The 23,451-nt window shown below is 43.1% G+C and overlaps 1 protein-coding gene across 1 annotated transcript in view; it reads right to left on the reverse strand.

The window, feature by feature from the left end:
* The window catches only part of LOC120045915 (attractin-like protein 1), a 176,292-nt gene that overhangs the window by 44,638 nt on the left and 108,203 nt on the right, over nucleotides 1-23,451 (reverse strand). Inside the window, exons 13-20 of the mRNA XM_038990841.1 lie at nucleotides 19,306-19,424; nucleotides 18,944-19,060; nucleotides 18,646-18,778; nucleotides 16,003-16,190; nucleotides 14,522-14,735; nucleotides 12,779-12,967; nucleotides 6,329-6,565; nucleotides 5,933-6,070 (exon numbers count right to left, since the gene is read on the reverse strand). Coding sequence (XP_038846769.1) covers nucleotides 5,933-6,070; nucleotides 6,329-6,565; nucleotides 12,779-12,967; nucleotides 14,522-14,735; nucleotides 16,003-16,190; nucleotides 18,646-18,778; nucleotides 18,944-19,060; nucleotides 19,306-19,424 — 1,335 coding nt within the window. The remainder of the gene's footprint in view (nucleotides 1-5,932; nucleotides 6,071-6,328; nucleotides 6,566-12,778; nucleotides 12,968-14,521; nucleotides 14,736-16,002; nucleotides 16,191-18,645; nucleotides 18,779-18,943; nucleotides 19,061-19,305; nucleotides 19,425-23,451) is intronic.

A 23,451-nucleotide genomic window follows, 5' to 3' on the forward strand; every position in this document is an offset into this window, starting at 1 on the left:
TGTGTGTGTGTGTGTGTGTGTGTGTGTGTGTGTGTGTCCGTGTGTCTGTGTGAATGTATGAGCAGTGGCCAGAAATACGGCCGCTGGAGTGGGATTGACTGGACAGCATGAGGCTGCTGGAGTGGGATTGACTGGACAGCATGAGGCTGCTGGAGTGGGATTGACTGGACAGCATGAGGCTGCTGGAGTGGGATTGACTGGACAGCATGAGGCTGCTGGGAAGGGTGCTCTACTGGCATGCGCCTTCCTGGCCCTGGTACGCATATACACATTTTTTTCAGATGATGTAGGCATTAATACAAATGTACAGTACCCTGACTCAAGCGTTCACATTCTGCATGGATTCACACACACAACAGCGTCCTTCCACACTCAACATGACAGCCACTAATTTATACCCCGCCACTGCCAAAAGGTGTGTGTGTGTGTGTGTGTGTGTGTGTGTGTGTGTGTGTGTGTGTGTGTGTGTGTGTGTGTGTGTGTGTGTGTGTGTGTGTGCCTGCCTGCCTGCATGTATATGTGTACTATATGGGTCGTTCCACCTCAAAAAGGACAAGAAAGAGGATCTCAACATCCACCATCTTAGTTCTGAAATCATTTCTGTAGTTAGAAACAGACAAGATAAGCATTCCTGTAACATTATTTTGTTGAAAGAACATTTGAACTCTATAGAAATTAAGCTAATTGATTGCACCCAAATTGGCCATTTCAATATATTTGATTCATATAATAGTCAGTAAATATAGTACCCAACATGCCATTTGGACCAAACCTCTTCTTAATAAGGATTAGAAAATGGTCAAAAGCAACCCACGGACCACCTAAACCACACACCAAGCCCACCCCATTGGCCAGTATATAGTATCAGTTCACTATGTCTGACATGTAGTATGAAGCTGCGGCTAGGAGTATTGTTTTTTCATACTATGTAATCTATTCTCAGTGAATTTGGTGATGGTTATTTTCCCCTTTTCAGAGAAATGTGTCATTGAAGTTGTCATACAACCTGATATTACCAGGGGCTGACCACTAGATGGTGCTGTTCCTGCTATTAGATTTAAAAAGTGTGAATCATTTTGACCCCCTTCAATGTTAATTCATGACTGAACCTTTAAATGATGATTTATAAATGTAGAGTGAAAGTTTACTGTTAGAACAATGTATTTGCCCAAATACATCTCAAATAAAAATAATTTGAAAACAGCTCGAGCACTACTCATTCCTCATTTCCTTCTTTCCCTTTATTTTCTTTCTTCAGTGCATATTCTATTGCAGTGATGACGCTACATGCCAAATGATATTGGTGACCACTTGCAGTGGTTGGTGCCTTATGGGATACCTCTGAATTTTGCCAATGAAGCCCTTTATCTACTTCTACAGAGTCAGATGTCTCTGTGTCCAGTATGAAGGAATTTAGAGGTAGTTTCGAGAGCCAATGCTAACTGGCGTTAGCACAATGACTGGAAGTCTATGGGTATCAGATGATACTTGTTTTTGGTACATAACATGTGTCCTCTCTGTTTCGCCAATAAATGCTAATGCTAATCTGCAGGAATGCTAATCTAATAACGCTAATATTGTTTCTAACTGCAGAAACTATTTCAGAACAATCAGAGATGGTGGGGGTCATGGCTTGCTGAAATGACATGGAACAACCCATATGTGTTTCGAGAGAAATGAAGAGAGAACCGGGGAGAAAGAGAAAGCAGAAGAGAGAGGGTGAACCAAAAAGTCTAGAAAAAAGGGGGAAGGATGTTGAAGTAGGCTACTCCTGCATGCAAGATTAATGAAAGGCAATAACAAGAAAATTCTGCATGAGATCTTAGTGGTTTGGGAAACACTGTGAGATTTGAATACCATTACACAGAAAGGTTAGCGGGCAAACAACACAATATGAATTTATGAATCCCCTCAAGAGCAATTTAGGCGTCAATGAGAGCACAAAACCACAACAGAAAAACCAACAAGCCATTCACGGTTGGAGACCATTAAACAAACAGCCAGGGAGAGACAGAAAAACAAAAATACAGACAGACAAACAGACAGACAGACACAGAAAGACAGACAGAAAGCGAGAGAGACTGACAGACAGACCACCCAACCAACCGACAGACAGACATGTCTCTACATCACATGTAGAGACTCCGGGCCTGTGGAGGACAAGTTGGCTAAAGGGGCTCTACTACGGTCTGTAATGGAATTCACCAGGCTAGCACAGTGTGCCATATCCAAAAGCAATAAAAAACATTTTAATTGAACTCTGCAGTGCTGGCTTCATGCAAGGAGAAATAAAGAGACGGAGAGAAGGAGAGAGAGGCAGACTAAAAGAACAACAACCAACAGCTTGCTGGGGCTCCCTGTGTGTCTTTTGTGTGACTGTGTACCTACAGTGCAGTTAGCGTACAAAAACACACTGGAAGTCAGACTTATTACGCTGGCACAAAGAACTAAGTAGGGCAACCAGAAGTTCCCAGAAGAGTGTTACACAAGTACAAGTACTACTACAGCTCTAGTTAAGGAAAAACAGATTTAGTCATGGCTACCATAACACGAGAGCAAATGCTAACCTTGGCACATTGCATCAACCAGGTTTACAGTAGATCAGGCAACACTGGATGCCTTACTTGTACAGTCGTGGCCAAAAGTTTTGAGAATGACACAAATATTAATTTTCACAAAGTCTGCTGTCTCAGTTTGTATGATGGCAATTTGCATATACTCCAGAATGTTATGAAGAGTGATCAGATGAGTTGCAATTAATTGCAAAGTCCCTCTTTGCCATGCAAATGAACTGAATCCCCAAAAAAACATTTCCACTGCATGTCAGCCCTGCCACAAATGGACCAGCTGACATTATTTCAGTGATTCTCTCGTTAACACAAGTGTGAGTGTTGACGAGGACAAGGCTGGAGATCACTCTGTCATGCTGATTGAGTTTGAATAACAGACTGGAAGCTTCAAAAGGAGGGTGGTGCTTGGAACCATTGTTCTTTCTCTGTCAACGATGGTTACCTGCAAGAAAACACATGCCGTCATCATTGCTTTGCACAAAACGGGCTTCACAGGCAAGGATATTGCTGCAAGTAAGATTGCACCTAAATCAACCATTTATCAGATCATCAAGAACTACAAGGAGAGCAGTTCAATTGCTGTTAAGAAGGCTTCAGGGCGCCCAAGAAAGTCCAGCAAGCACCAGGACCGTCTCCTAAAGTTGATTCAGCTGCGGGATCGGGGCACCACCAGTACAGAGCTTGCTCAGGAATGGCAGCAGGCAGGTGTGAGCGCATCTGCACGCACAGTGAGGCGAAGACTTTTGGTGGATGGACTGGTGTCAAGAAGGGCAGCAAAGAAGCCACTTCTCTCCAGGAAAAACATCAGGGACAGACTGATATTCTGCAAAAGGTACAGGGATTGGACCGCTGAGGACTGGGGTAAAGTCATTTTCTCTGATGAATCCCCTTTCCGATTGTTTGGGGCATCCGGAAAAAAGCTTGTCCGGAGAAGACAAGGTGAGTGCTACCATCAGTCCTGTGTCATGCCAACAGTAAAGCTACCTGAGACCATTCATGTGTGGGGTTGCTTCTCAGCCAAGGAAGTGGGCTCACTCACAATTTTGCCTAAGAACACAGCCATGAATAAAGAATGGTACCAACACATCCTCCGAGAGCAACTTCTCCCAACCATCCAGGAACAGTTTGGTGACGAACAATGCCTTTTCCAGCATGATGGAACACCTTGCCATAAGGCAAAAGTGATAACTAAGTGGCTCGGGGAACAAAACATAGATATTTTGGGTCCATGGCCAGGAAACTCCCCAGACCTTAATCCCATTGAGAACTTGCGGTCAATCCTCAAGAGGCGGGAGGACAAACAAAAACCCACAAATTCTGACAAAATCCAGGCATTGATTATGGAAGAATGGGCTGCCATCAGTCAGGATGTGGCCCAGAAGTTAATTGACAGCATGCCAGGGTGGATTGCAGAGGTCTTGAAAAAGAAGGGTCAACACTGCAAATATTGACTCTTTGCATCAACTTCATGTAATTGTCAATAAAAGGCTTTGACACTTATGAAATGCTTGTAATTATACTTCAGTATTCCATAGTAACATCTGACAAAAATGTCTAAAGACACTGAAGCAGCAAACTTTGTGGAAATTAATATTTGCGTCGTTCTCAAAACTTTTGGCCATGACTGTACATTTTGGTATTGTAGTCAACAGAAAGTGTCTGGTATTGTGCGTTTTGGTATTGTAGACAACAGAAAGTGTCTGGGATTGTACGTTTGGTATTGTAGTCAACAGAAAGTGTCTGGTATTGTACGTTTTGGTATTGTAGTCAACAGAAAGTGTCTGGGATGGTACGTTTTGCTATTGTACAGTAAATTCCCTCACCAAGCTCTATCAAATCTCTACAACCCCAGCACAACATGTTATGTCACCATGCTGGTCTCTTTCAAAAGCCAATTCATATGCACAGCCCACCACAGGCTAGTGCTAAGAGTTTTTCTCTCTCCCACTCAAAGTACTCTCAGCCCCAGAGAGAGGTGTGTTGCAGTGAGTCAAGCCACGCCGTACTGTGCGGTGCTAGACTGGGCTAGGCTGGACAGGGTGAGCATACGGTTTCAGTGTCTCCACAAGGTGAACCTGTCAGTGAGTCTTGGAGGGCTATTCTCCTCACCATGTAAGTGCTGCATACACACACACACTCCTTCAAACACACACACACACTGCCCCCTCTCACATTGCACAATGTCTTCATCTATCACGGCCGGGGACACCAGACCGGGCAATCTCTCCTCCTCATGTCTATCCGCCATCTCCCGTTATCATTCTTTCTTCCATTCTTACTCCAAGGGCAGCTCTGCATTCCTCATATTTTAGTTTGATGCCTTGTTGACGTGCTGTCTCGCCCCCCTCTCCTTCAAATCGCTCTCTCTGTCTGATGTCTACTCCTCCAACTCCCCCGCCCCTCCACAATGTAAAGACATGAGGAGAGAAATCCCATTTGGAGCCTAATCTAGTACAGATCAGTGACTCAGAGCCATTAATGCCCAGGTAAATCTTTCTATCCTGCAAGACTGAGGAGTGAAACAGCCTCCACAAGCACACTCCTCAAGAGTCAGCCTGTTAAACAAGCGGCCGTGGTGGGGAGGTATACAACTGACGGACGGGAGTTAATAAATTGCATTTAATCATGACAGCGTTAAACCTGTTGGAGGGAGGGTGATGGAGGGAGGAAAGACAGAAGGGAGGAGAGAGGGAGTATGAGAGAGGAGAGAGGGTGAGCGTATCCCCGGGAGACGCAGAGGGGTGCGCATCTATCAAACGCGCACGGCTCTGTGCTCGTCGCCAGCGGCGGGGGCTGCAGTCAACTTCAGGAAATAAGAAAATGATTAAATGTGATTTAATGTCACGCGCCACGCGGGGAAAAAGCACATCTGTCAGCCGGAGAATGATGTTATTACACCTTCCTCTCTCTCAAGCTCACTCACTTTCTCCTACTCTTTCTATCTCACTATTAGAGTCTACAGATATCTGTTTCCTCTTTCCATCCTCTTTCTTCCCATCTCTCTTTCTGGCCCTCTCTGTTATTCACCTTGCTCTTTCTTTCCATTTCATACTGAGAGATTCAGAGTGATGGGGTCGTGGATGTACCAGATCAGTGTTTCAAAACGATCGTGACCACTGGACTGGACAGGATTGAAATACTGTAGGAGTTGATAGAACTCTGATTAAACACAGAGCTGCTCAAGCGCCTGTCTACTACACCTTTCAACACAGTCAGAAATACATGTGTCGTTTCTGGCTCTACTGTTGTTCAAACACACTCAAACAGTGTCCTTCACAGAGGATGCACAGATCTGAGCCAAAACCTTTACACACTGCCCCCTCCATTCCACTCTGCTGCACTGCACCCATCACTGTACTTACCCTGGCACTTCCCACCGTTAGTGGGGTCTCCATGGTAACCAGGCATGCAGGTCTGGCACTGCAGTCCAGTGGTCAAGTTCCTGCACTGCTCACAAGCACTACCATTGACACAGGTACTGTGGCCATTACACTGGCAGGCTGGGAAAGAGAGAGAGAGAGAGAGATTAACAATGAGTGTTGTTATGTGGAGGGGGTGTATAGCTTTATGTCTGAAGCCAAAGGAATACAATAAACATGTGAATGTATTTATGTTTATTTATGGTTGCATTGAGGTGCTACATGATGGGAGTTGTAATGAGTTTTTGTGTGAGCGTAGTTACATGGGTCGACGTACCTAGGTGTATGCATGCATGCGTTTTTCTCTGTGTGTGTGTGTGTGTGTGTGTGTTGACTCACCAGGGCAGTGGATGTAGGCCCAGTCGAACCCTTTATCTCTGGGGCAAAGACCAGGCTCCAGTACCATGTCTCGGTAACTCTCCCTTTCTCTGGTCTGTCTGGAGGGGCTCTTCATGGGCCCGCGGTATGAACCCTCCATACACTGGCCTTTCCCTGTGTTAGTGGGGTCTCCACACCAGCCACATTCTGCCTGATCCAAACACTGGCCACACGTCCTCAGGCCCGAACAGTTCTGAGCTAGAAGGGGAGAATGAGACCAAGAGAGAGAGAGAGATTATTTAGACACATTTACACTGAACAAAAATATAAACGAAACATGTAAAGTGTTGGTCCCACATTTCATGAGCTGAAATAAAAGATCCCAGAAATGTTCCATTCGCACAAAAAATGTGTTTACATCCTTGTTAGTGAGCATTTCTCCTTAGCCAAGATAATCCATCCACCTGGCATATCAAGAAGCTGATTATACAGCATGATCATTACACAGGTGCAACTTGTGCTGGGAACAATAAAAGGCCACTAAAATGTGCAGTTTTGTCACACAACAGAATGCCACAGATGTCTCAAATTTTGAGGGAGCGTGCAATTGGCATGCTGACTGCAGGAATTTCCACATCAGGCTTCACCTGCTAGATCGTCTGAGACGAGACACCCGGACAGCTGATGAAACTGTGGGTTTGCACAACCGAACAATTTCTGCGCAAACTGTCAGAAACTGTCTCAGGGAAGCTAATCTGCATGCTCGTCGTCCTCACCAGAGTCTTAACCTGACTGCGGTTCGACTTCGTAACTGAAGTCTTGGATGGCCACTGGCACGCTGGAGAAGTGAGCTCTTCATGGATGATTCCTGGCTTCAACTGTTCTGTGCAGATGGCGTTGTGTGGGCAATAGGTTTGCTGGTGTCAACATTGTGAACAGAGCGTTCCAAGGTGGCGGTGGGGTTATGGTATGGGCAGGCATAAGCTACAGACAACAAACACAATTGCATTTTCATCTGCTGCCATCACCTCATGTTTCAGCATGATAATGCACGGCCCCATGTCGCAAGGATCTGTAAACAATTCCTGGAACCTGAAAATGGCCCAGTTCTTCCATGGCCTGCATACTCACCACCCATTGAGCATGTTCGGGATGCTCTGGGTCGACGTGTAAGACAGTGTGTTCCAGTTCTCGCCAATATCCAGCATCTTCGCACAGCCATTGAAGAGGAGTGGGACAACATTCCACAGACCGCAATCAACAGCCCGATCAACTCTATGCGAAGGAGACGTGTCGCGCTGCATGAGGCAAATGGTGGTCACACCAGATACTGAGTTGTTTTCTGATCCACGCCCCTATCTTTTTTGTTTAGGTATTTGTGACCAACAGATGCATATATGTATTCATGTGAAATCCATAGATTAGGGCCTAATGGATTTTTTTCAATAGACTGATTTCCTTACATGAACGGTAAATCTTTGAAATTGTTTCACATTTTGTTTATATTTTTGTTCAGCGTATTTAGACACATTGTAAAGTCCCTTATAGAATACTTGGCTGCTATTGATAACATTAAATCAGTAGTATAAGTAAGCACTGTTACATCCATCCACCTAAACAACACATAAATAAAGTAGACATTTGTTACTCATTACTTAATGAATTCTCTTGGCAGTGGAAGGTAATGCTCTCCAACACTTTCTTAGACAGCCACTGACTCTTAATCTAATAGCCAGCTTATTCATTATTTAATGGATTAGAGGGTGGGGATACATTTACGGTTTTTCATTTAGAGAGAAATGATTCCCAACTTTAGGACAATGGGGTATTTTTGGATTGAAAATTTGTGTTATTGAGCCAAGTTATCAAGAGTGCCGAGGTTATCAAGAGCTGCCGAGGTTATCAAGAGCTGCCGAGGTTATCAAGAGCTGCCGAGGTTATCAAGAGCTGCCGAGGTTATCAAGGCTTGAGTTGAAAAAGTGTGTTTATCATAGTGCTGTAAGCTCTTATCACGTACACCCTCTTCACTTTATCTATTGAAAGCTGAACTCTGACTCAGGCCTTCCAACCAAAGAGTGACATTTTGCAAGCATTACATTTTAGCAAACGTGCCTTTGTTCAGTCTATCAGAGAAGGGAGAGGGCTGCGGGTGGCAGCCATATTGTAACCCGTCGGACTGTCTGACAAAAGCATGTGGTTGGCTGACGACAAAGAGTAAAGCCCCTAAGCCTAAGGAGAGGCAAACGTCTGTTCATCCCATATCCCCAACATAAAGGCCCCCAGGACCAAACACAACTTACATCCGCTTAATGCATTTACTGAACACTGACATGTGCAGCATAGGCACTTTAACATGAAAGTGAGGGCGTTTGGTCAGTTTAGAGGACAAAGTTAGCTCAAAAAGCCTCTATGGAGGTGCATTTACTCTCCATATAAACATTTATGTACTGTATGTAACCTTTAAAACGTCCGTGCTTTCAAAGACACTTCTGACGTACATATACATAGAGAGTACCATTTTAGTTAAAGTTACTAAATATAATCTTAACTGCCTGTCCTTGATGAAGCATAGTAGTCACATCACAATAAAGGCTATTTCATTAGTACAACCTGCATCCTCCTTTATACGCTTATACTATTATATATGTTTATACTACTGCTAATACTATTTTATAAACAATTTTTATGTATGTATTTTATACTATGGCTAATACTGCACAATTCAAACACTTGCCCCCCAATCTCCCCTTCCCTGATACATGTGTAAATATTGTACTATAAATTATGCATTACTGTATTATACTTATGCTAAAATGTTTATTCTATTCTACTGAGCCATTTACTTTATGTCCGTGCCCTTATCATTATTACTACTTATTGTTGTTGCATTGCCGACAAGGAACTTGCAAGTAAGCATTTCCTTGGACGGTTTATACCATGTGTATCCTGTACATACGACCAATAAGATTTAAAACTTGAAATGTTATTACTTCTTTCCAATAGCTTGACCTCTTCTTTCCTAAATAAATTGAATTCCTTTCCATAAACGTTGTCTCTATTGAGGATACATTGGTATTCATACAATGTTTCTGACATTCAAACAAACAATGTGAAATTACATATTTTACTGCATTCAATGCTTACAAATAAATGTTCAATCCATAACTTATGGATTCAGAAGCAGAGGTGAGCTTGGTGGGTCAGTTAAATCTGTTTTCTTTGACAACATCTGGGAGATTGAACTTGATAGTTTCCTTCTTTGAACTTGTTGTCGAGCATAAGAGTGAAACATTTGTTTGTGATCCAATATTTATAGCCTGGTTATAATAATACATCATAAATCTAAATGATTGACTGGGGCCTTTCAGATAGTTTATTCAGGTTTGGCCATCATGGAGTAGCTAAACAAGTCAACTGGTTGTGAGCACAACAACATGAACAAATAGCTGTGAAACACAGTTGAAGTAGGAAACACAAGGTAACTCAACAAGAACCCATAAGAGACCAAAAGGTATGAGGAAGTTCCAAGATGTTCTCTTCCACTGCCGTGTGGAGTTGGCTGAGTGAATGGTAGAATTTGCATTTTTGCCAGAAGTTTGAGTTTTTAACTGCTGCCATTTCCATAAGCAGAACAAGTGTTTGTTGAATTTTCTCCCCAAATGCTGTGCTTCAGAGTCTATCCCTGTTGCATTATTCAACCATGGTGCTGATTCATTTCTAGGTTCTCCTGTCTTTTTCTCCAACCACAATCTTGTGCTTCACAATTACAAACACAGAGGCTCTCCTCTTCCCTCTCCCAGCCTCAGAGAGGCAGTAGTTTACACAGTGTGGAAATATTATCTTCCTAAACTCTAACAGCTTTAAGGCTTTCTAAAGGGCTCTTGTATTTGTTTAAAGTTCAAGCGAAAATGCCACTCCAAGTAGCAAGAACCAAATAGCATAATCCCTCATTTTAAAGGTTTACTCATACCAGAGACGATAGTTCAATAAGCGATCATATGGGGCTACAAACTCAAAATATTTCATAATTCTGACATCTACTTCATATTAAAGGAGGTTCGTACCCTATCCTCATTAATATTCTGTCTTTTTCCATTGTGTCTTGAGAACTATTTAAATAAACATAACCCAGCCCACACTCTGTCGATCACAGAACAGAAGCCTATGTGGTACAGTACAACACCTCCATAAATATGCAGTATTGTTCTCTCAACCAATGCTGGGGTTGTCTTTAGAACAGCTTGTCTTTAAAGAACTATTAACGACGTTTCTCCTGCTCTATGACAGATCTCTGAATGAAGCATCTGTAGGGAAACTAGAGTGATGTTCTATTGCTACGCCGAAACATAAGCTACGTGGATAGTCACCCGTTGAAATGTCCTTGGGTAAGGAATGTTTTGGGGATTTTCAAGTCCCTCAGTCGAGCACCTGATTCCTTTTATGTTCATGCTGGGCTGAAGCGCATTTGGGTACACATTTCTTTCCATTGCTACATAGCATTCTGTGTGAGCTCAAAGCACAAGGCGGAAGATGGTTGATTGCTAAATGAACATATGCAAGTGTTGGTCAGGTTAATGCTGCTGGACATTTTGGTGGGGTGGTGTGCCAGGCAGATGGATGGGGATGGAAAATCACTCTGAGATGCAAATAAGTGGGCTCTGCCCTCATCAGATGCCAGTGTGCTTGTGTGTTTGTGTGTGCGTGTGCATGCGTGCGAGTGTGTGTAGGAGGTATGCTGAACCTAACTAAAGAGAACAGGGGCCGGGCTGTGTTCTAATTACCTGCTGAAATATGACCTTAACGCGAAGAAAGACCATTTCCAGGAGCAGCAGCAGAATCACATTTTGTTTAGGGGGACATTCTTTCAGGAGCACAGCCAGATTGGAGTCGCTGACCTCCCCCGGGCCTTTCAAGATAAATACATCCTGTGGCTACTGGCTAGTACACCAAAAAGTTAATCTTGCTTCCTGTTTCTCCCAATATCCCCTCAAAACCAAAACACAAGTAACCACCTACCTAAAAAGATATGGAAAGGTACTGTGGATTGAGAAATGGCAACCTTGAAGGGAAAATCTTGGCAAGGATTTTCAGCTGAAGTGAACAGGCAAACATACACAGATGGAGTTGAATAATAATTAAATTTTGTATATTTGTTCTCTCCCTACAAAATCCCTAAACTTGATAAAATAATCCTAAGGCGAACTATGACATTCCTTTAAATGAACATGTTGAAAACAAAAACACATTAGCACAATGACACATTGTGTTTTGCTGTAACAGTACATTTCTTTATCTCTACGTTCTGAAGCCAAAAGCCTGATATGGGCTTAGCATACACACCGACCCTACATCAACTAATTTACATTTTGATTGGATCCATATTGTCAAGCTTCCGTGAGTTGCATAACTCTGGAGGACAATAAAAGCAATAGTACAATTTGCCTAATTACATTCCCCAAAACTCAGAACCGATAGATGTTTGTCTAGAGAGTTTAGTGTAATCAGAAAATATGAATACTCCACAAGCACACTGACCATCACTTAGTAGCTGAATGGTAAGGACTTCAAACTCCCCTGGTGAAATGGCACTGAGAGGATGTGGCCTAATTGTGCATACCATTGTTGTTTTACATAATGTCACGCACTGTGAATACTGTCGCTGCTGTGGTATAACGAGGGGGTGTTCAAGCAAATTATGTGACCATGGCAAAATGTGGTGAAAGCTCTTTCCCTATTTGTTTAATTGTTCACATGATGAAAAGTGGTAAAACAGAGTCCATAGACGGCTGACAGCATGTTACTCCTTGCGTCGGACTATAAGAACAGAAACTCACAACGTGTTATTGTTGGTACCAACATCTGCGTGACATGAGTTTCAAAAGTGCCACTGCGTAAAACACATATCCTGTTTATGTGCACCTATCTCTCGCAGCAAAGTCTGGGGGTTATCTGACACAACAGGATCTATATATCAAGATCAGACCTTTAACGGAGGGCTTTTAGAGCAAAGGAAACACTAACAGCGGGGCATATACTTTTCATCGAGTTGGATGCACGTCGATACGTTATTGATTTTCCCATAGTACCCAGGGACAGAGACCAGGGTGGCATACACCTAAGGGTCTAGGGAAGTGGAACCACCTGACTGACTGTAAGGCGCAATGAGTCCGCAAACATCCAAGGGAGTCTGATCTCACTGAGCAACACTAACCCTGAGGAATTCACTACTAACACACAGGAGCTGAGACTATTTTGAACATAAAGTGAGCCAGAGTGTGTGTGAGTGTGAGCGTGAGCGTGAGTGTGAGTGTAAGAGAGAGAGAGCGAGAGAGAGAGAGAGAGAGAGAGAGAGAGAGAGAGAGAGAGAGAGAGAGAGACTGTTTGCAATAATCTATTTGCCCGCATTCAATTGGAGGTTGTGTTGAAGATACACACACAGTGGAAGCTGAACATTTTGACCTGTATACTCACAGACGCAGACTCCAGTCTGCCACTCCAGACACTGTCCGTAGGGGAAGGAGATGACGTAGGCGTTGGAGTCCACACATCGCTGGGTGCTGCTGCACCACATACACTCCATGGCCTGGCTGGTGCAGTTGGCACAGGTGGTGCGCAGGGAGCAGGGCGCCTTACACGGGCGGGCACTCTGATTGGGGCTCACTGTGGAAAGGTGAAAATAAAATCAGATTTAAATAACGTCTGTGCCCAGCCTGAAAGTAGTGCTAAAAATAATCTGTGGGAGTTTATGTACATTTGCACTGGCTCTAAAACATAGACATCTTATCTCAACCTTGGACAAAGTATTTTTGCAGCAGGTATACCCATAACCATTCATGTACCATTTATTACATTAAATTAGTAATTTAACCCATGAGCAGACGGTAAACAATAGTAATTTCCTCCCTCAGTCCGACCCCATCATTTGAGCTGATTTAGGCAGGCAGGTTGTATCGAAGTGGGAGACAACTCCACAGTGGTGGAGGAAACAGAAAAGTAATAAGAAACAGCAGGATGTCTTTGGTTACATATTTCCACTCTCTGTCAGTGCTAAGTCGCGCTATGGGAAGTACGGCGGCCAAAACTGCACATTTGAGGCCTCATTTTCTTCGGCTCCCCAGCTATTCTGGGCTCCTAAATGAGTCCAAGCATGGTTCAGTGCGGCTAAAAGCGGACAAAATAAGACTGTGAGTCAGACGGGCCTGCTCGTGTTTCCAGTTTCCTTGAATGCTTGAGAGGGACGGTCGGTCACTCAGGGGCCATGATGGGAAGGAAGGTCAGCCACTGTCAAACAGTGGTAGAAAAAGTAACCAATTATAATACTTGAATAAAAGTAGACGCCTTAATAGAAAATGATTCAAGTAAAAGTGAAAGTCACCCAGTGAAATACTACTTGAGTAAAAGTATAAAAGTATTTGGTTTTAAATATAATTAAGTATCAAAAGTAAAAGTATACATCTTTTCACATTCCTTATACTTAGCAAACCAGACGGCACAGTTTTCTTGTTTTAACATTTACGGATAGCCAGGGGCACACTCCAACACTCAGACATCATTTACAAACAAAGCATTTGTGTTTAGTGAGTTAGCCAGATCAGAGGCAATAGGGATGACCAGGGATGTTCTCTTGATAAGTGCGTGAATTGGACCATTTTCCTGTCCTGCTAAACATTTGAAATGTAACGAGTACTTTTGATTGTCAAGTAAAATGTATGGTGTAAAAAGTACATATTTTCTTTGGGAATGTAGTGAAGTAAAAGTAAAAGTAGTCAAAAATATAAATAGTAAAGTAAAGTACAGATACCCCAAAAAACGACTTAAGTAGTACTTTAAATTATTTGTACTTAAGTACTTTACACCACTGCTGTCAAACACTCCAGGCTATGATCTTCTCCAGTCATAAGGATGCTCTTCCTAAAACAATATCTCACCACTAACACTCTATCCCCTTTTAAATTCACTAGTGAATTTGGCTCCTTGTCAATGATGATGATGATTGTGAACTTTTCACTCTAATTCAGTAGTGCCTGATTGAGCTTTAGAATAATGACATAATCATGTTCGAGGCCTCATGGAATTCACAAGGGTTACAGGTGCCTTTGAGAATGAGTCTCTATTATTCAATCACCATCACCTTCATTCTTCTTCATCTCTCCTTCCCTTTCCCTCCCTCCCGTTTTCCCTCCCTATCCCTCTTTCTCCCAGTCCCTCTCTCACCGACTGGTTTTTCACAGATGAGTCCATCAGTTGTGGCGGTGCAGGGGTTGGCCTTGAGCCCTGCCACCTCTACCCTCTCCAGGTAAGCACAGAAGCCTGAGTCGCTGGGCTCCCCGGGCAGCCACTGCAGAGAGGAGTTGGTGAAGGGAGACATGTCCTCCCAGCCCCAGTACGAGATGTTGATCTTCCTTAGGCCCACCCACGGAGCTAACTTCTACAGGACAGAGAGGGGAGAGAAAGAGGTAGGCGAGAGGGGGAGGAGAATATGGATGGAGAAAGAGGGGAAGAGAAAGATGAAAGAATGAAGAATATGAGAGAGAGAGAGAGAGAAAAGGGAGAGGGGGGTTAAAATCCTGAAATGTAAGATAAGAATTCTCTCTATTCTCCATAGCATGTTGAGGGCCAGTAAGAGTATGGAAACATGTTATTTCTTTCTCAACATAAATCATACATATTTGATTCATGCAATGATTATGTGAAATCTTAAATCAAACCGTTGGGAAAATTGCTATAATTACAGGGAAAGTTCTCGACCTCAGACTTTACAGCCAACACCAATCCATAAAACCAAGACAGGCCAGAGTCATTAAACTAAGGTATTTATTTTGACTTTTAAAAATGTCTGTGTGTTTGAGTTATTTCTTAAATGGGCAATAACGTCTCAAAAGTTTTACCTGTAATAAATGGTTAATTAGCCGGCTAACACCGGCTATGATCTATCACACAGTAAAAATTTATGAGAGCATAACATTTGAGTAATCGAAGGAGACTGCCATGATTCAAATCCTGAAAAACGTGTTGCTGTACACTAAAATGCACTTTAATTCAAAATTCCTATTACAGGCTGGGATGGAAAATAATGAATTTCTTGGGGAAGAAAAGCAAACTGATTATTGTAGCCATGGAGAGCATCAGCTACTTTCAAATAACTGTCAGAAAAGAGCTGAAAGGAGGGAAAACTGTTGCCTCTGCATCCTAAAACAACCAAGGTGAGCTTTATTATTAACAATAGTGTTCATCTTCAAAGAACAGACAGAAGCTGCTTAAACACTCCACCCCAAAACCATAGCGAGAGATCCTCTTGCTCTATTTTTTAATTAACGGCACCAGTCAAACACCAGTCAAATATTTGCTCCTGCATATCCTCCTGACAGCGCAATCACTGGAAAAGTCAGCATGTGTGGTGGGGATATAAACATGGAGTGTGACTCTTGAGAAAACAAATATAAGTTTGGTTGGGATCATGGAAATCTAGTCTAGATGTACATGTAAACACTGGATCAGATGTGGGCTGATTCAGCCGTAAATAAGCTAAGACTTCAACATGTGTTCAACATGTTGGGTTTCAGATTATCATGGGGTAAGTTTCATGAGGTCTGGCATGGCCATTCCTCAGGCCTTCGACTTGGAAAAGTACATTCCATATGATAGTGTACTATGTTAAAACAACACACTATTTTAAACAGAGGCGTTTCCCTTACCTTCTCTTGTAGCTGGTACTTCTGCAGCTCGTCCAGTACAAAGTCCACCTGCTTGGCGGTGGTGAGGGAGGCTATGTTCCCGTCCAGGTTCTTACAGTAGTGCTGGGCATTGTCATAGCTCTCCCTGCTGGAGTTGATCCTGAGGCAAGCCTCCCCAACATGATGCCAGCCTTCCCCACAGAGCTGAGCTGTGGACAGGGAGAGAACAGTAATTTAGACCCAGGCTTCTGACTGTGTTGGGCCACACAATTGGATGGTGCATAGACTTCACACAACTGGAAGACTCAACACCCCTCAAGGATCTCAACTACATTTGATATGCATCTCACTACTCACACATTAAGCAAGTATGTCGCTAATATAAAAGCAAAGTCGATAGACAAATATCTTATAAAAAAAAATATTTTTCAGGAACTCAGTCGGCGTCTCAACTTACTGTTCAGTATTAGAATAGTAGAATACACATTCTAACTAACAAAAAATGTGGTAGTGCATCAGCAGTTTTTCTCAGGGGGCCCCCGTTGATTGTGTTAGTCACTCTCACTCAGATATCATATGAACATGGCATATTTTATTGCAAATGTGTAGAAATGCACAAAATTCTCTTTAAAACTGCACATATTTTTCTTCGCCCCATGGAAAAATGAGTAGAATTGCATGTAATGTGTTTTAAAACTGCAACATTTTCTCTATGCCCCATGGCAAAATGTGTAGAATTTCAGGAAAATAACTTTAGCACTGTTTTGCCCATGAGGTGGAGAGCCACCAAACCAAATCTCGCTTAGGGCCTCCAAAAAGCTCAGACCGGCCCTGACCTCATGGTGTGAATTGAAGAACAGTCAGTCAATCAGTTGAGATATAGATTGAAAATGATGGATTATGCTTCAAAGAAGCTTGCATCGACCACCCTGATTGAATACACAAGTAAGTGTTTGTCAAGCACAAGTATACAGTTGTGCTCTGACTGACAGATACATCAAACAGTGGGAAAAACTACACAGATGAGGGACGAGACCTTAGTTAATAAGCAACAAATTGCAGAGAATAAGGGAGAAACAACTCCAGTTTCATCTCAGGAATTTCTCTGCTTATTTTGGAGACTTGCGCTGATTACAATCAAAGTTGGATAATGGTTACCACCATCAAATTATTTTCATCAGCCTAAGAAAGAAACCCTTTCATCAAGCATAAAAGGCTGTTGAAAAGATGTCCAACCAGAGAGCAGTACTGACATGAACAGTAACAAACACATGGCTAGAGTTAAAGTCTTTAGAACAGGGGTGTCAAACTAACTTTGCCCCGGAGGCCGCATTCGGTCTTCAATGAGGTCCGGAGGGCCACACTGAAAATGTGTTATATTTCCTTGCTGTCAAAATTGGATAAAAAAATGTGTTCTCCATCCATAGTTTTGGAATGTCTACGGTCCCTGACTGTCTAGGGATTATTAGCCAGCTGGACAGTCAATAAACTGTATGAACATAGGTCCATTATAATTTCTACACAATTTTGATTTGGTTTTAGTCAAACCTGGTTCTGTCTGCTTTCCATTATACACTGGAAGACAAATGCACCTTTCAGCAGGACAATAACCTAAAACACAAGGCCAAATATACACTGGAGTTGCTTACCAAGACGACAATGAATGTTCCTGAGTGACCTAGCTACAATTTTGACTTAAATCGGCTTGAAAATCTATGGCAAGACTTGAAAATGGCTGTCTATCAATAATAAACAACCAATTTGACAGAGCTTGAAAACATTTAAAAATAATAATGTGCAAATATTGTACAATCCAGGTGTGGAAAGTTCTTAGAGACTTACCCAGAAAGACTCAGAGCTGTAATCTCTGCCAAAGGTGAATCTAACATGTATTGACTCAGGGGGTTGAATACTTAATCAAGATATATTAGTGTTTTATTTTTCAATATTTTTTTACAAATATTTTGTGTAGATCGTTGAAAAAAAAAAAGACAATTAAATTCATTTCAATCCCAAATTGTTACACAAGAAAATGTGGAAAAAGTAAAGGGGTGTGAATACTTTCTGAAGACACTGTACTTACTGGGCTCTCATTTGTGAGTCAGCTGAGGCTCCATTTTCATAACATCAAGTAAACAATTATAATTGGCCTACATCCCGTCACCACGCTGGAGAGGAGAGTGTATTTGTGGATGTACTGTATTTGGAGGTATGTAGACGTGTGTGTGTGTGTGTGTGTGTGTGTGTGTGTGTGTGTGTGTGTGTGTGTGTGTGTACATCTGCTTACGCCTGCGCGCGTGGGTACGTGTTTGTTTGTGAGTGTTTTTGTGTTGAACTCCTTCTGGAGCTTTGAAAAATGAGAGCAATAAATCCACTTTAGAGACAGGGGGAAAACATGTTTTCCCTGGGGAAACACTACAAGAGTGTTGATAATGAATCAAACATTAGCATAAGTTCTCCAAGCATTCAAACTTGCTTGTAGCTATCAAACAGGTAGTCAGCTAAGCAGAGTTCTTGCTTGTTTGGAGTTTTTGGAAGACGTTTGTGTGTGTGTGTGTGTGTGTGTGTGTGTGTGTGTGTGTGTGTGTGTGTGTGTGTGTGTGTGTGTGTGTGTGTGTGTGTGTGTGTGTCTGTGTGTGTGTGTGTGTGTGTGTTCTTTCTCACCAGGGATGGCATGGCACTCCTGTTGCTGAAGCTCCCATTGACAGTGGAGGTTGAGGGAGCAGCTCTTACAGTTGACCAGCTTACTGCAGATATGTTCATTTCTCACATGGCATTTGACGAAGTTCTTTACAGACTGCAAAGAAAGTGTACAAACATCAAACATCTACATAGTTATTATTATGGTGAATTTACGTCATAGTATTGGGGTCATGTAAATCTGAAATGTGTGCACTGGCAGAACAGAAAAGTATGGTTTGGCATTAATAGAAAAGCCCCTGCAACAGTATGGAATACCCACGTGTCCCATCCTCTTTGCCCCTTGCTTCCACACAGAGAGCTGTTGTTCAGACAGCATGGACGGGGGAGGGGCCAGGGACAGAGGACCTCTATGCTGCTGCGCAAGCTCCAGGGTCAGCTATAGACACACACAGAGGAGCCAGCAGGGCCAAGCATTAGGCTAACTGACACTGCTAGCCAAGCAGGTGAGATAATAGCGACTTAGTACACTACAACAACAACAAGAGTTAAGTAGTGACTCAGTAGAAGGCAAGCTTCAAGCTGCCTGACTATTCATGCTGTGTAATTAATTGACAATTGTAGCTAATAAGATCCTAGCTGTGACTGTTTTGTCTCACTACTGCCCCCTGTAGGCAGACTCACCACAGTGCAGTTGCTGGAAGCAGAGATGCACTTCTTGTCTTCACACCACTGGCAGCCATTGGTGTTGGCAGTGCAGCTAACACAGTCAGAGAACCTGAAGCACCTCTCGTCTTCACTATCTGGACGGGGGACGACACAGTTTAACAGCAGAACACAGTTAGTCTAGTCTGCACCGTCTGGGGGTGGGGTTTAAAAAAAACAGCTTCAAAAAGAAAAACGGGACACAGACAGTTTTATAAAGGGAACAGAGTTAGAGAACCCAGTCAAAAAGAGAGGTCAAGTTCAGGATCAGTAGTAACTGTAGCAGAACAGAGAATGCCAGAGACATTGTCCAACATTGTCCTCTCTATCAGGATTCTGTGTACATAATATCAGTCTAGTGAGAGAAACAATACCAGAGAACAGCAGGTCAAGAGAGACAATCAAATCAAATTGTATTTGTCACATCCGCCGAATACAACAGCTGTAAACCTTACACGGAACCCAAACCGGCTGCGCGCTTGCGCCATCGTGCGCTATCGTGCATAAATGTATTTTGTCCCCCTACACCAAACGCAATCACGACACGCAGGTTAAAATATCAAAACAAACTCTGAACCAATGACATTAATTTGGGGACAGGTCGAAAAGCATTAACCATGTATGGCAATTTAGCTAGTTAGCTTGCACTTGCTAGCTAATTTGTCCTATTTAGTTAGCTTGCTGTTGCTAGCTAATTTGTCCTGGGATATAAACATTGAGTTGTTATTTTACCTGAAATGCACAAGGTCGAATCATTTCTAGTCATCTCTCCTTCCAGGCATTTTTCATCTTTGAAATGATATGGTGATCGACATCTACACTTTTACCACGACAACCGGCAAAACATTTCGTCTTTCAATCACCCACGTGGGTATAACCAATGAGGAGATGGCACGTGGGTACCTGCTTCTATAAACCAATGAGGAGATTGGAGAGGCAGGACTTTCAGCGCGATCTGCGTCAGAAATAAGAATTACTTCTATTTTAGCCCTTGGCATCGCAGACGCTCGTTGGCGCGCGCGAGCAGTGTGGGTGCAAAAATTGAATAACGTGTATTTAAAATTTTCTTTTGCAACGCTCGCACACGCAACGTGTCCGGTCTGGTCAGCATGTTAGCGTGAAATGCTTACTTACAAGCCCTCAACCAACAATGCAGTTCAAGAAGATATTTACGAAATAAAAAACTAAAGTAAAAAAATACAATCAAAAAGTAACACAAGAAAATTACAAAACAATAACGAGTCAATATGCGGGGGTACAGGTTAGTCAAGGTAACCAGTGGGTCAGAAAATTACATTCACTCTGTTGACTGTGCCTTTAAACAGCTTGGAAATTATGTCATGGCTTTAGAAGCTTCTGATAGGCTAATTTACATAATTTGAGTCAATTGGAGGTGTACCTGTGGATGTATTTCAAGGCCTATCTTCAAACTCAGTGCCTCTTTAATTGACATCATGGGAAAATCTAAAGATATCAGCCAAGACCTCAGAAAAAAAATGGTAGACCTCCACAAGTCTGGTTCATCCTTGGGAGCAATTTCCAAATGCCTGAAGGTACCACGTTCATCTGTACAAACAATAGTACGCAAGTATAAACACAATGGGACCACGCAGCCGTCATACCGCTCAGGAAGGAGACGCATTCTGTCTACTAGAGATGAACGTACTTTGGTGCGAAAAGTGCTAATCAATCTCAGAACAACAGCAAATGACCTTGTGAAGATGTTGGAGGAAAAAGATACAAAAGTATCTATATCCACAGTAAAACGAGGCCGCTCAACAAGGAAGTAGCCACTGCTCCAAAACCGCCATAAAAAAAGCCAGACTACAGTTTACAACTGCACATGGGGACAAAGCGCATACTTTTTGGAGAAATGTCCTCTGCTCTGATGAAACAAAAATAGAACTGTTTGGCCATAATGACCATCGTTATGTTTGGAGGAAAAAGGGGGAGGCTTGCAAGCCGAAGAACACCATCCCAACCGTGAAGCACGGGGGTGGCAGCATCATGGTGTGGGGGTGCTTTGCTGCAGGAGGGGCTGGTGCACTTCACAAAATTAATGGCATCATGAGGGAGGAAAATTATGTGGATATATTGAAGCAACATCACAAGACATCAGTCAGGAAGTTATAGCTTGGTCGCAGATGGGTCTTCCAAATGGACAATGACCCCAAGCATACTTCCAAAGTTGTGGCAAAATGGCTTAAGGACAACAAAGTCAAGGTATTGGAGTGGCCATCACAAAGCCCTGACGCCAATCCCATAGAAAATTTGTGGGCAGAACTGAAAAAGCGTGTGCGAGCAAGGAGGCCACTAAACCTGACTCAGTTACACCAGCTCTGTCAGGAGGAATGGGCCAAAATTCACCTAACTTATTGTGGGAAGCTTGTGGAAGGCTACCCGAAACGTTTGACCCAAGTTAAACAATTTAAAGGCAATGCTACCAAATTCTATTTGAGTGTATGTAAACTTCTGAAAGAAATAAAAGCTGAAATAAATCATTCTCTCTACTATTATTCTGACATTTCACATTCTTAAAATAAAGTGGTGATCCTAACTGACATAGGACAGGGAATTTTTACTAGGATTAAATGTCAGGAATTGTGAAAAACGGAGTTTAAATGTATTTGTCTAAGGTGTATGTAAACTTCTGACTTCAACTGTAGTTAGGGGTAAAGTGACTATGTATAGATAATAAACAGCGAGTAGCAGCAGAGTAAAAACAAAGGGGGGTTATCAATGTAAATAGTCCGGGTGGCCATTCTTATGGCTTGGGGGTAGAAGCTGTTGGACCTAGACTTGGCGCTCCGGTACCACTTGCCGTACGGTAGCAGAGAGATCAGTCTACGACTTGGATGACTGGAGTCTTTGACAATTTTTGGGCCTTCTGCTGACACCGCCTAGTATATAAGTCCTGGATGGAAGGAAGCTTGGCCCCAGTGATGTACTGGGCCGTATGCACTACCCTTTGTAGCGCCTTATGGTCAGACGCCAAGCAGTTGCAATACCAGGCGGTGATGCAATCGGTCAGGATGCTCTCGATGGTGCAGCTGTAAAACTTTTTGAGGATCTGGGGACCCATGACAAATCTTTTCCGTCTCCTGAGGGGGAAAGGTGTTGTCGTCTTCACAACTGTCTTGGTGTGTTTGGACCATGATAGCTTGAAACTCTCGACCCGCTCCACTACAGCCCCGTCGATGTTGATAGGGGCCTGTTCGGCCTTCCTTTTCCTATAGTCCATGATAAGCTCCTTTGTCTTGCTCACATCGAGGGAGAGGTTGTTGTCCTGGCACCACACTGCCAGGTCTCTGACCTACACCCTATAGGCTGTCTCATCGTTATCTGATCAGGCCTACCGCTGTTGTGTCGTCAGCAAACTGAATGATGGTGTTGGAGTCGTGCTTGGCCACACAGTCGTGGGTGAACAGGGAGTACAGGAGGGGACTAATCACGCACCCCTGAGGGGCCCCTGTGTTGTAGATCAGCGTGGCAGATGTTGTTGTTGCCTACCCTCACCACCTGGGGATGGCCCTTCAGGAAGTTCAGGATACATTTGCAGAGGGAGGTATTTAGTCCAAGTGTCCTTAGCTTAGTGATGAGCTTTCTGGGTACTATGGTGTTGAACTCTGAGCTGTAGTCAATGAACAGCATTCTCACATAGGTGTTCCTTTTGTCCAGGTGGGAAAGGGCATGGTAGAGTGTGATTGAGATTGCGTCATCTGTGGATCTGTTGGGGCAGTATGAGAATTGGAGTGGGTCTAGGGTTTCCGGCATGACGGTGTTCATGTGAGCCATGACAAGCCTTTCAAAGCACTGCATGGCTACCGACGTGAGTGCTACGGGGGGGTAATCATTTAGGCAGGTTATCTTTGCTTTCTTGGGAACATGGACTATGGTAGTCTGTCTGAAACATGTAGGTATTGCAGACTAGGCCAAAGAGAGGTTGAAAATGTCAGTGAAGACACTTTCCAGTTCATCCGCGCATGCTTTCAGTACACGTCCTGGTAATCCATCTGGCCTTGGTCTTGCTCATGTTGGCTACGGAGAGCGTGATCATGCAGTCATCTGGAACAGCTGGTGCTCTTATACATGCATCAGTGTTGCTTGCCTCGAAGCAAGCAGAAA

This window comes from Salvelinus namaycush, chromosome 4 (assembly GCF_016432855.1).
Source record: "Salvelinus namaycush isolate Seneca chromosome 4, SaNama_1.0, whole genome shotgun sequence".
NCBI lineage: Eukaryota > Metazoa > Chordata > Actinopteri > Salmoniformes > Salmonidae > Salvelinus > Salvelinus namaycush.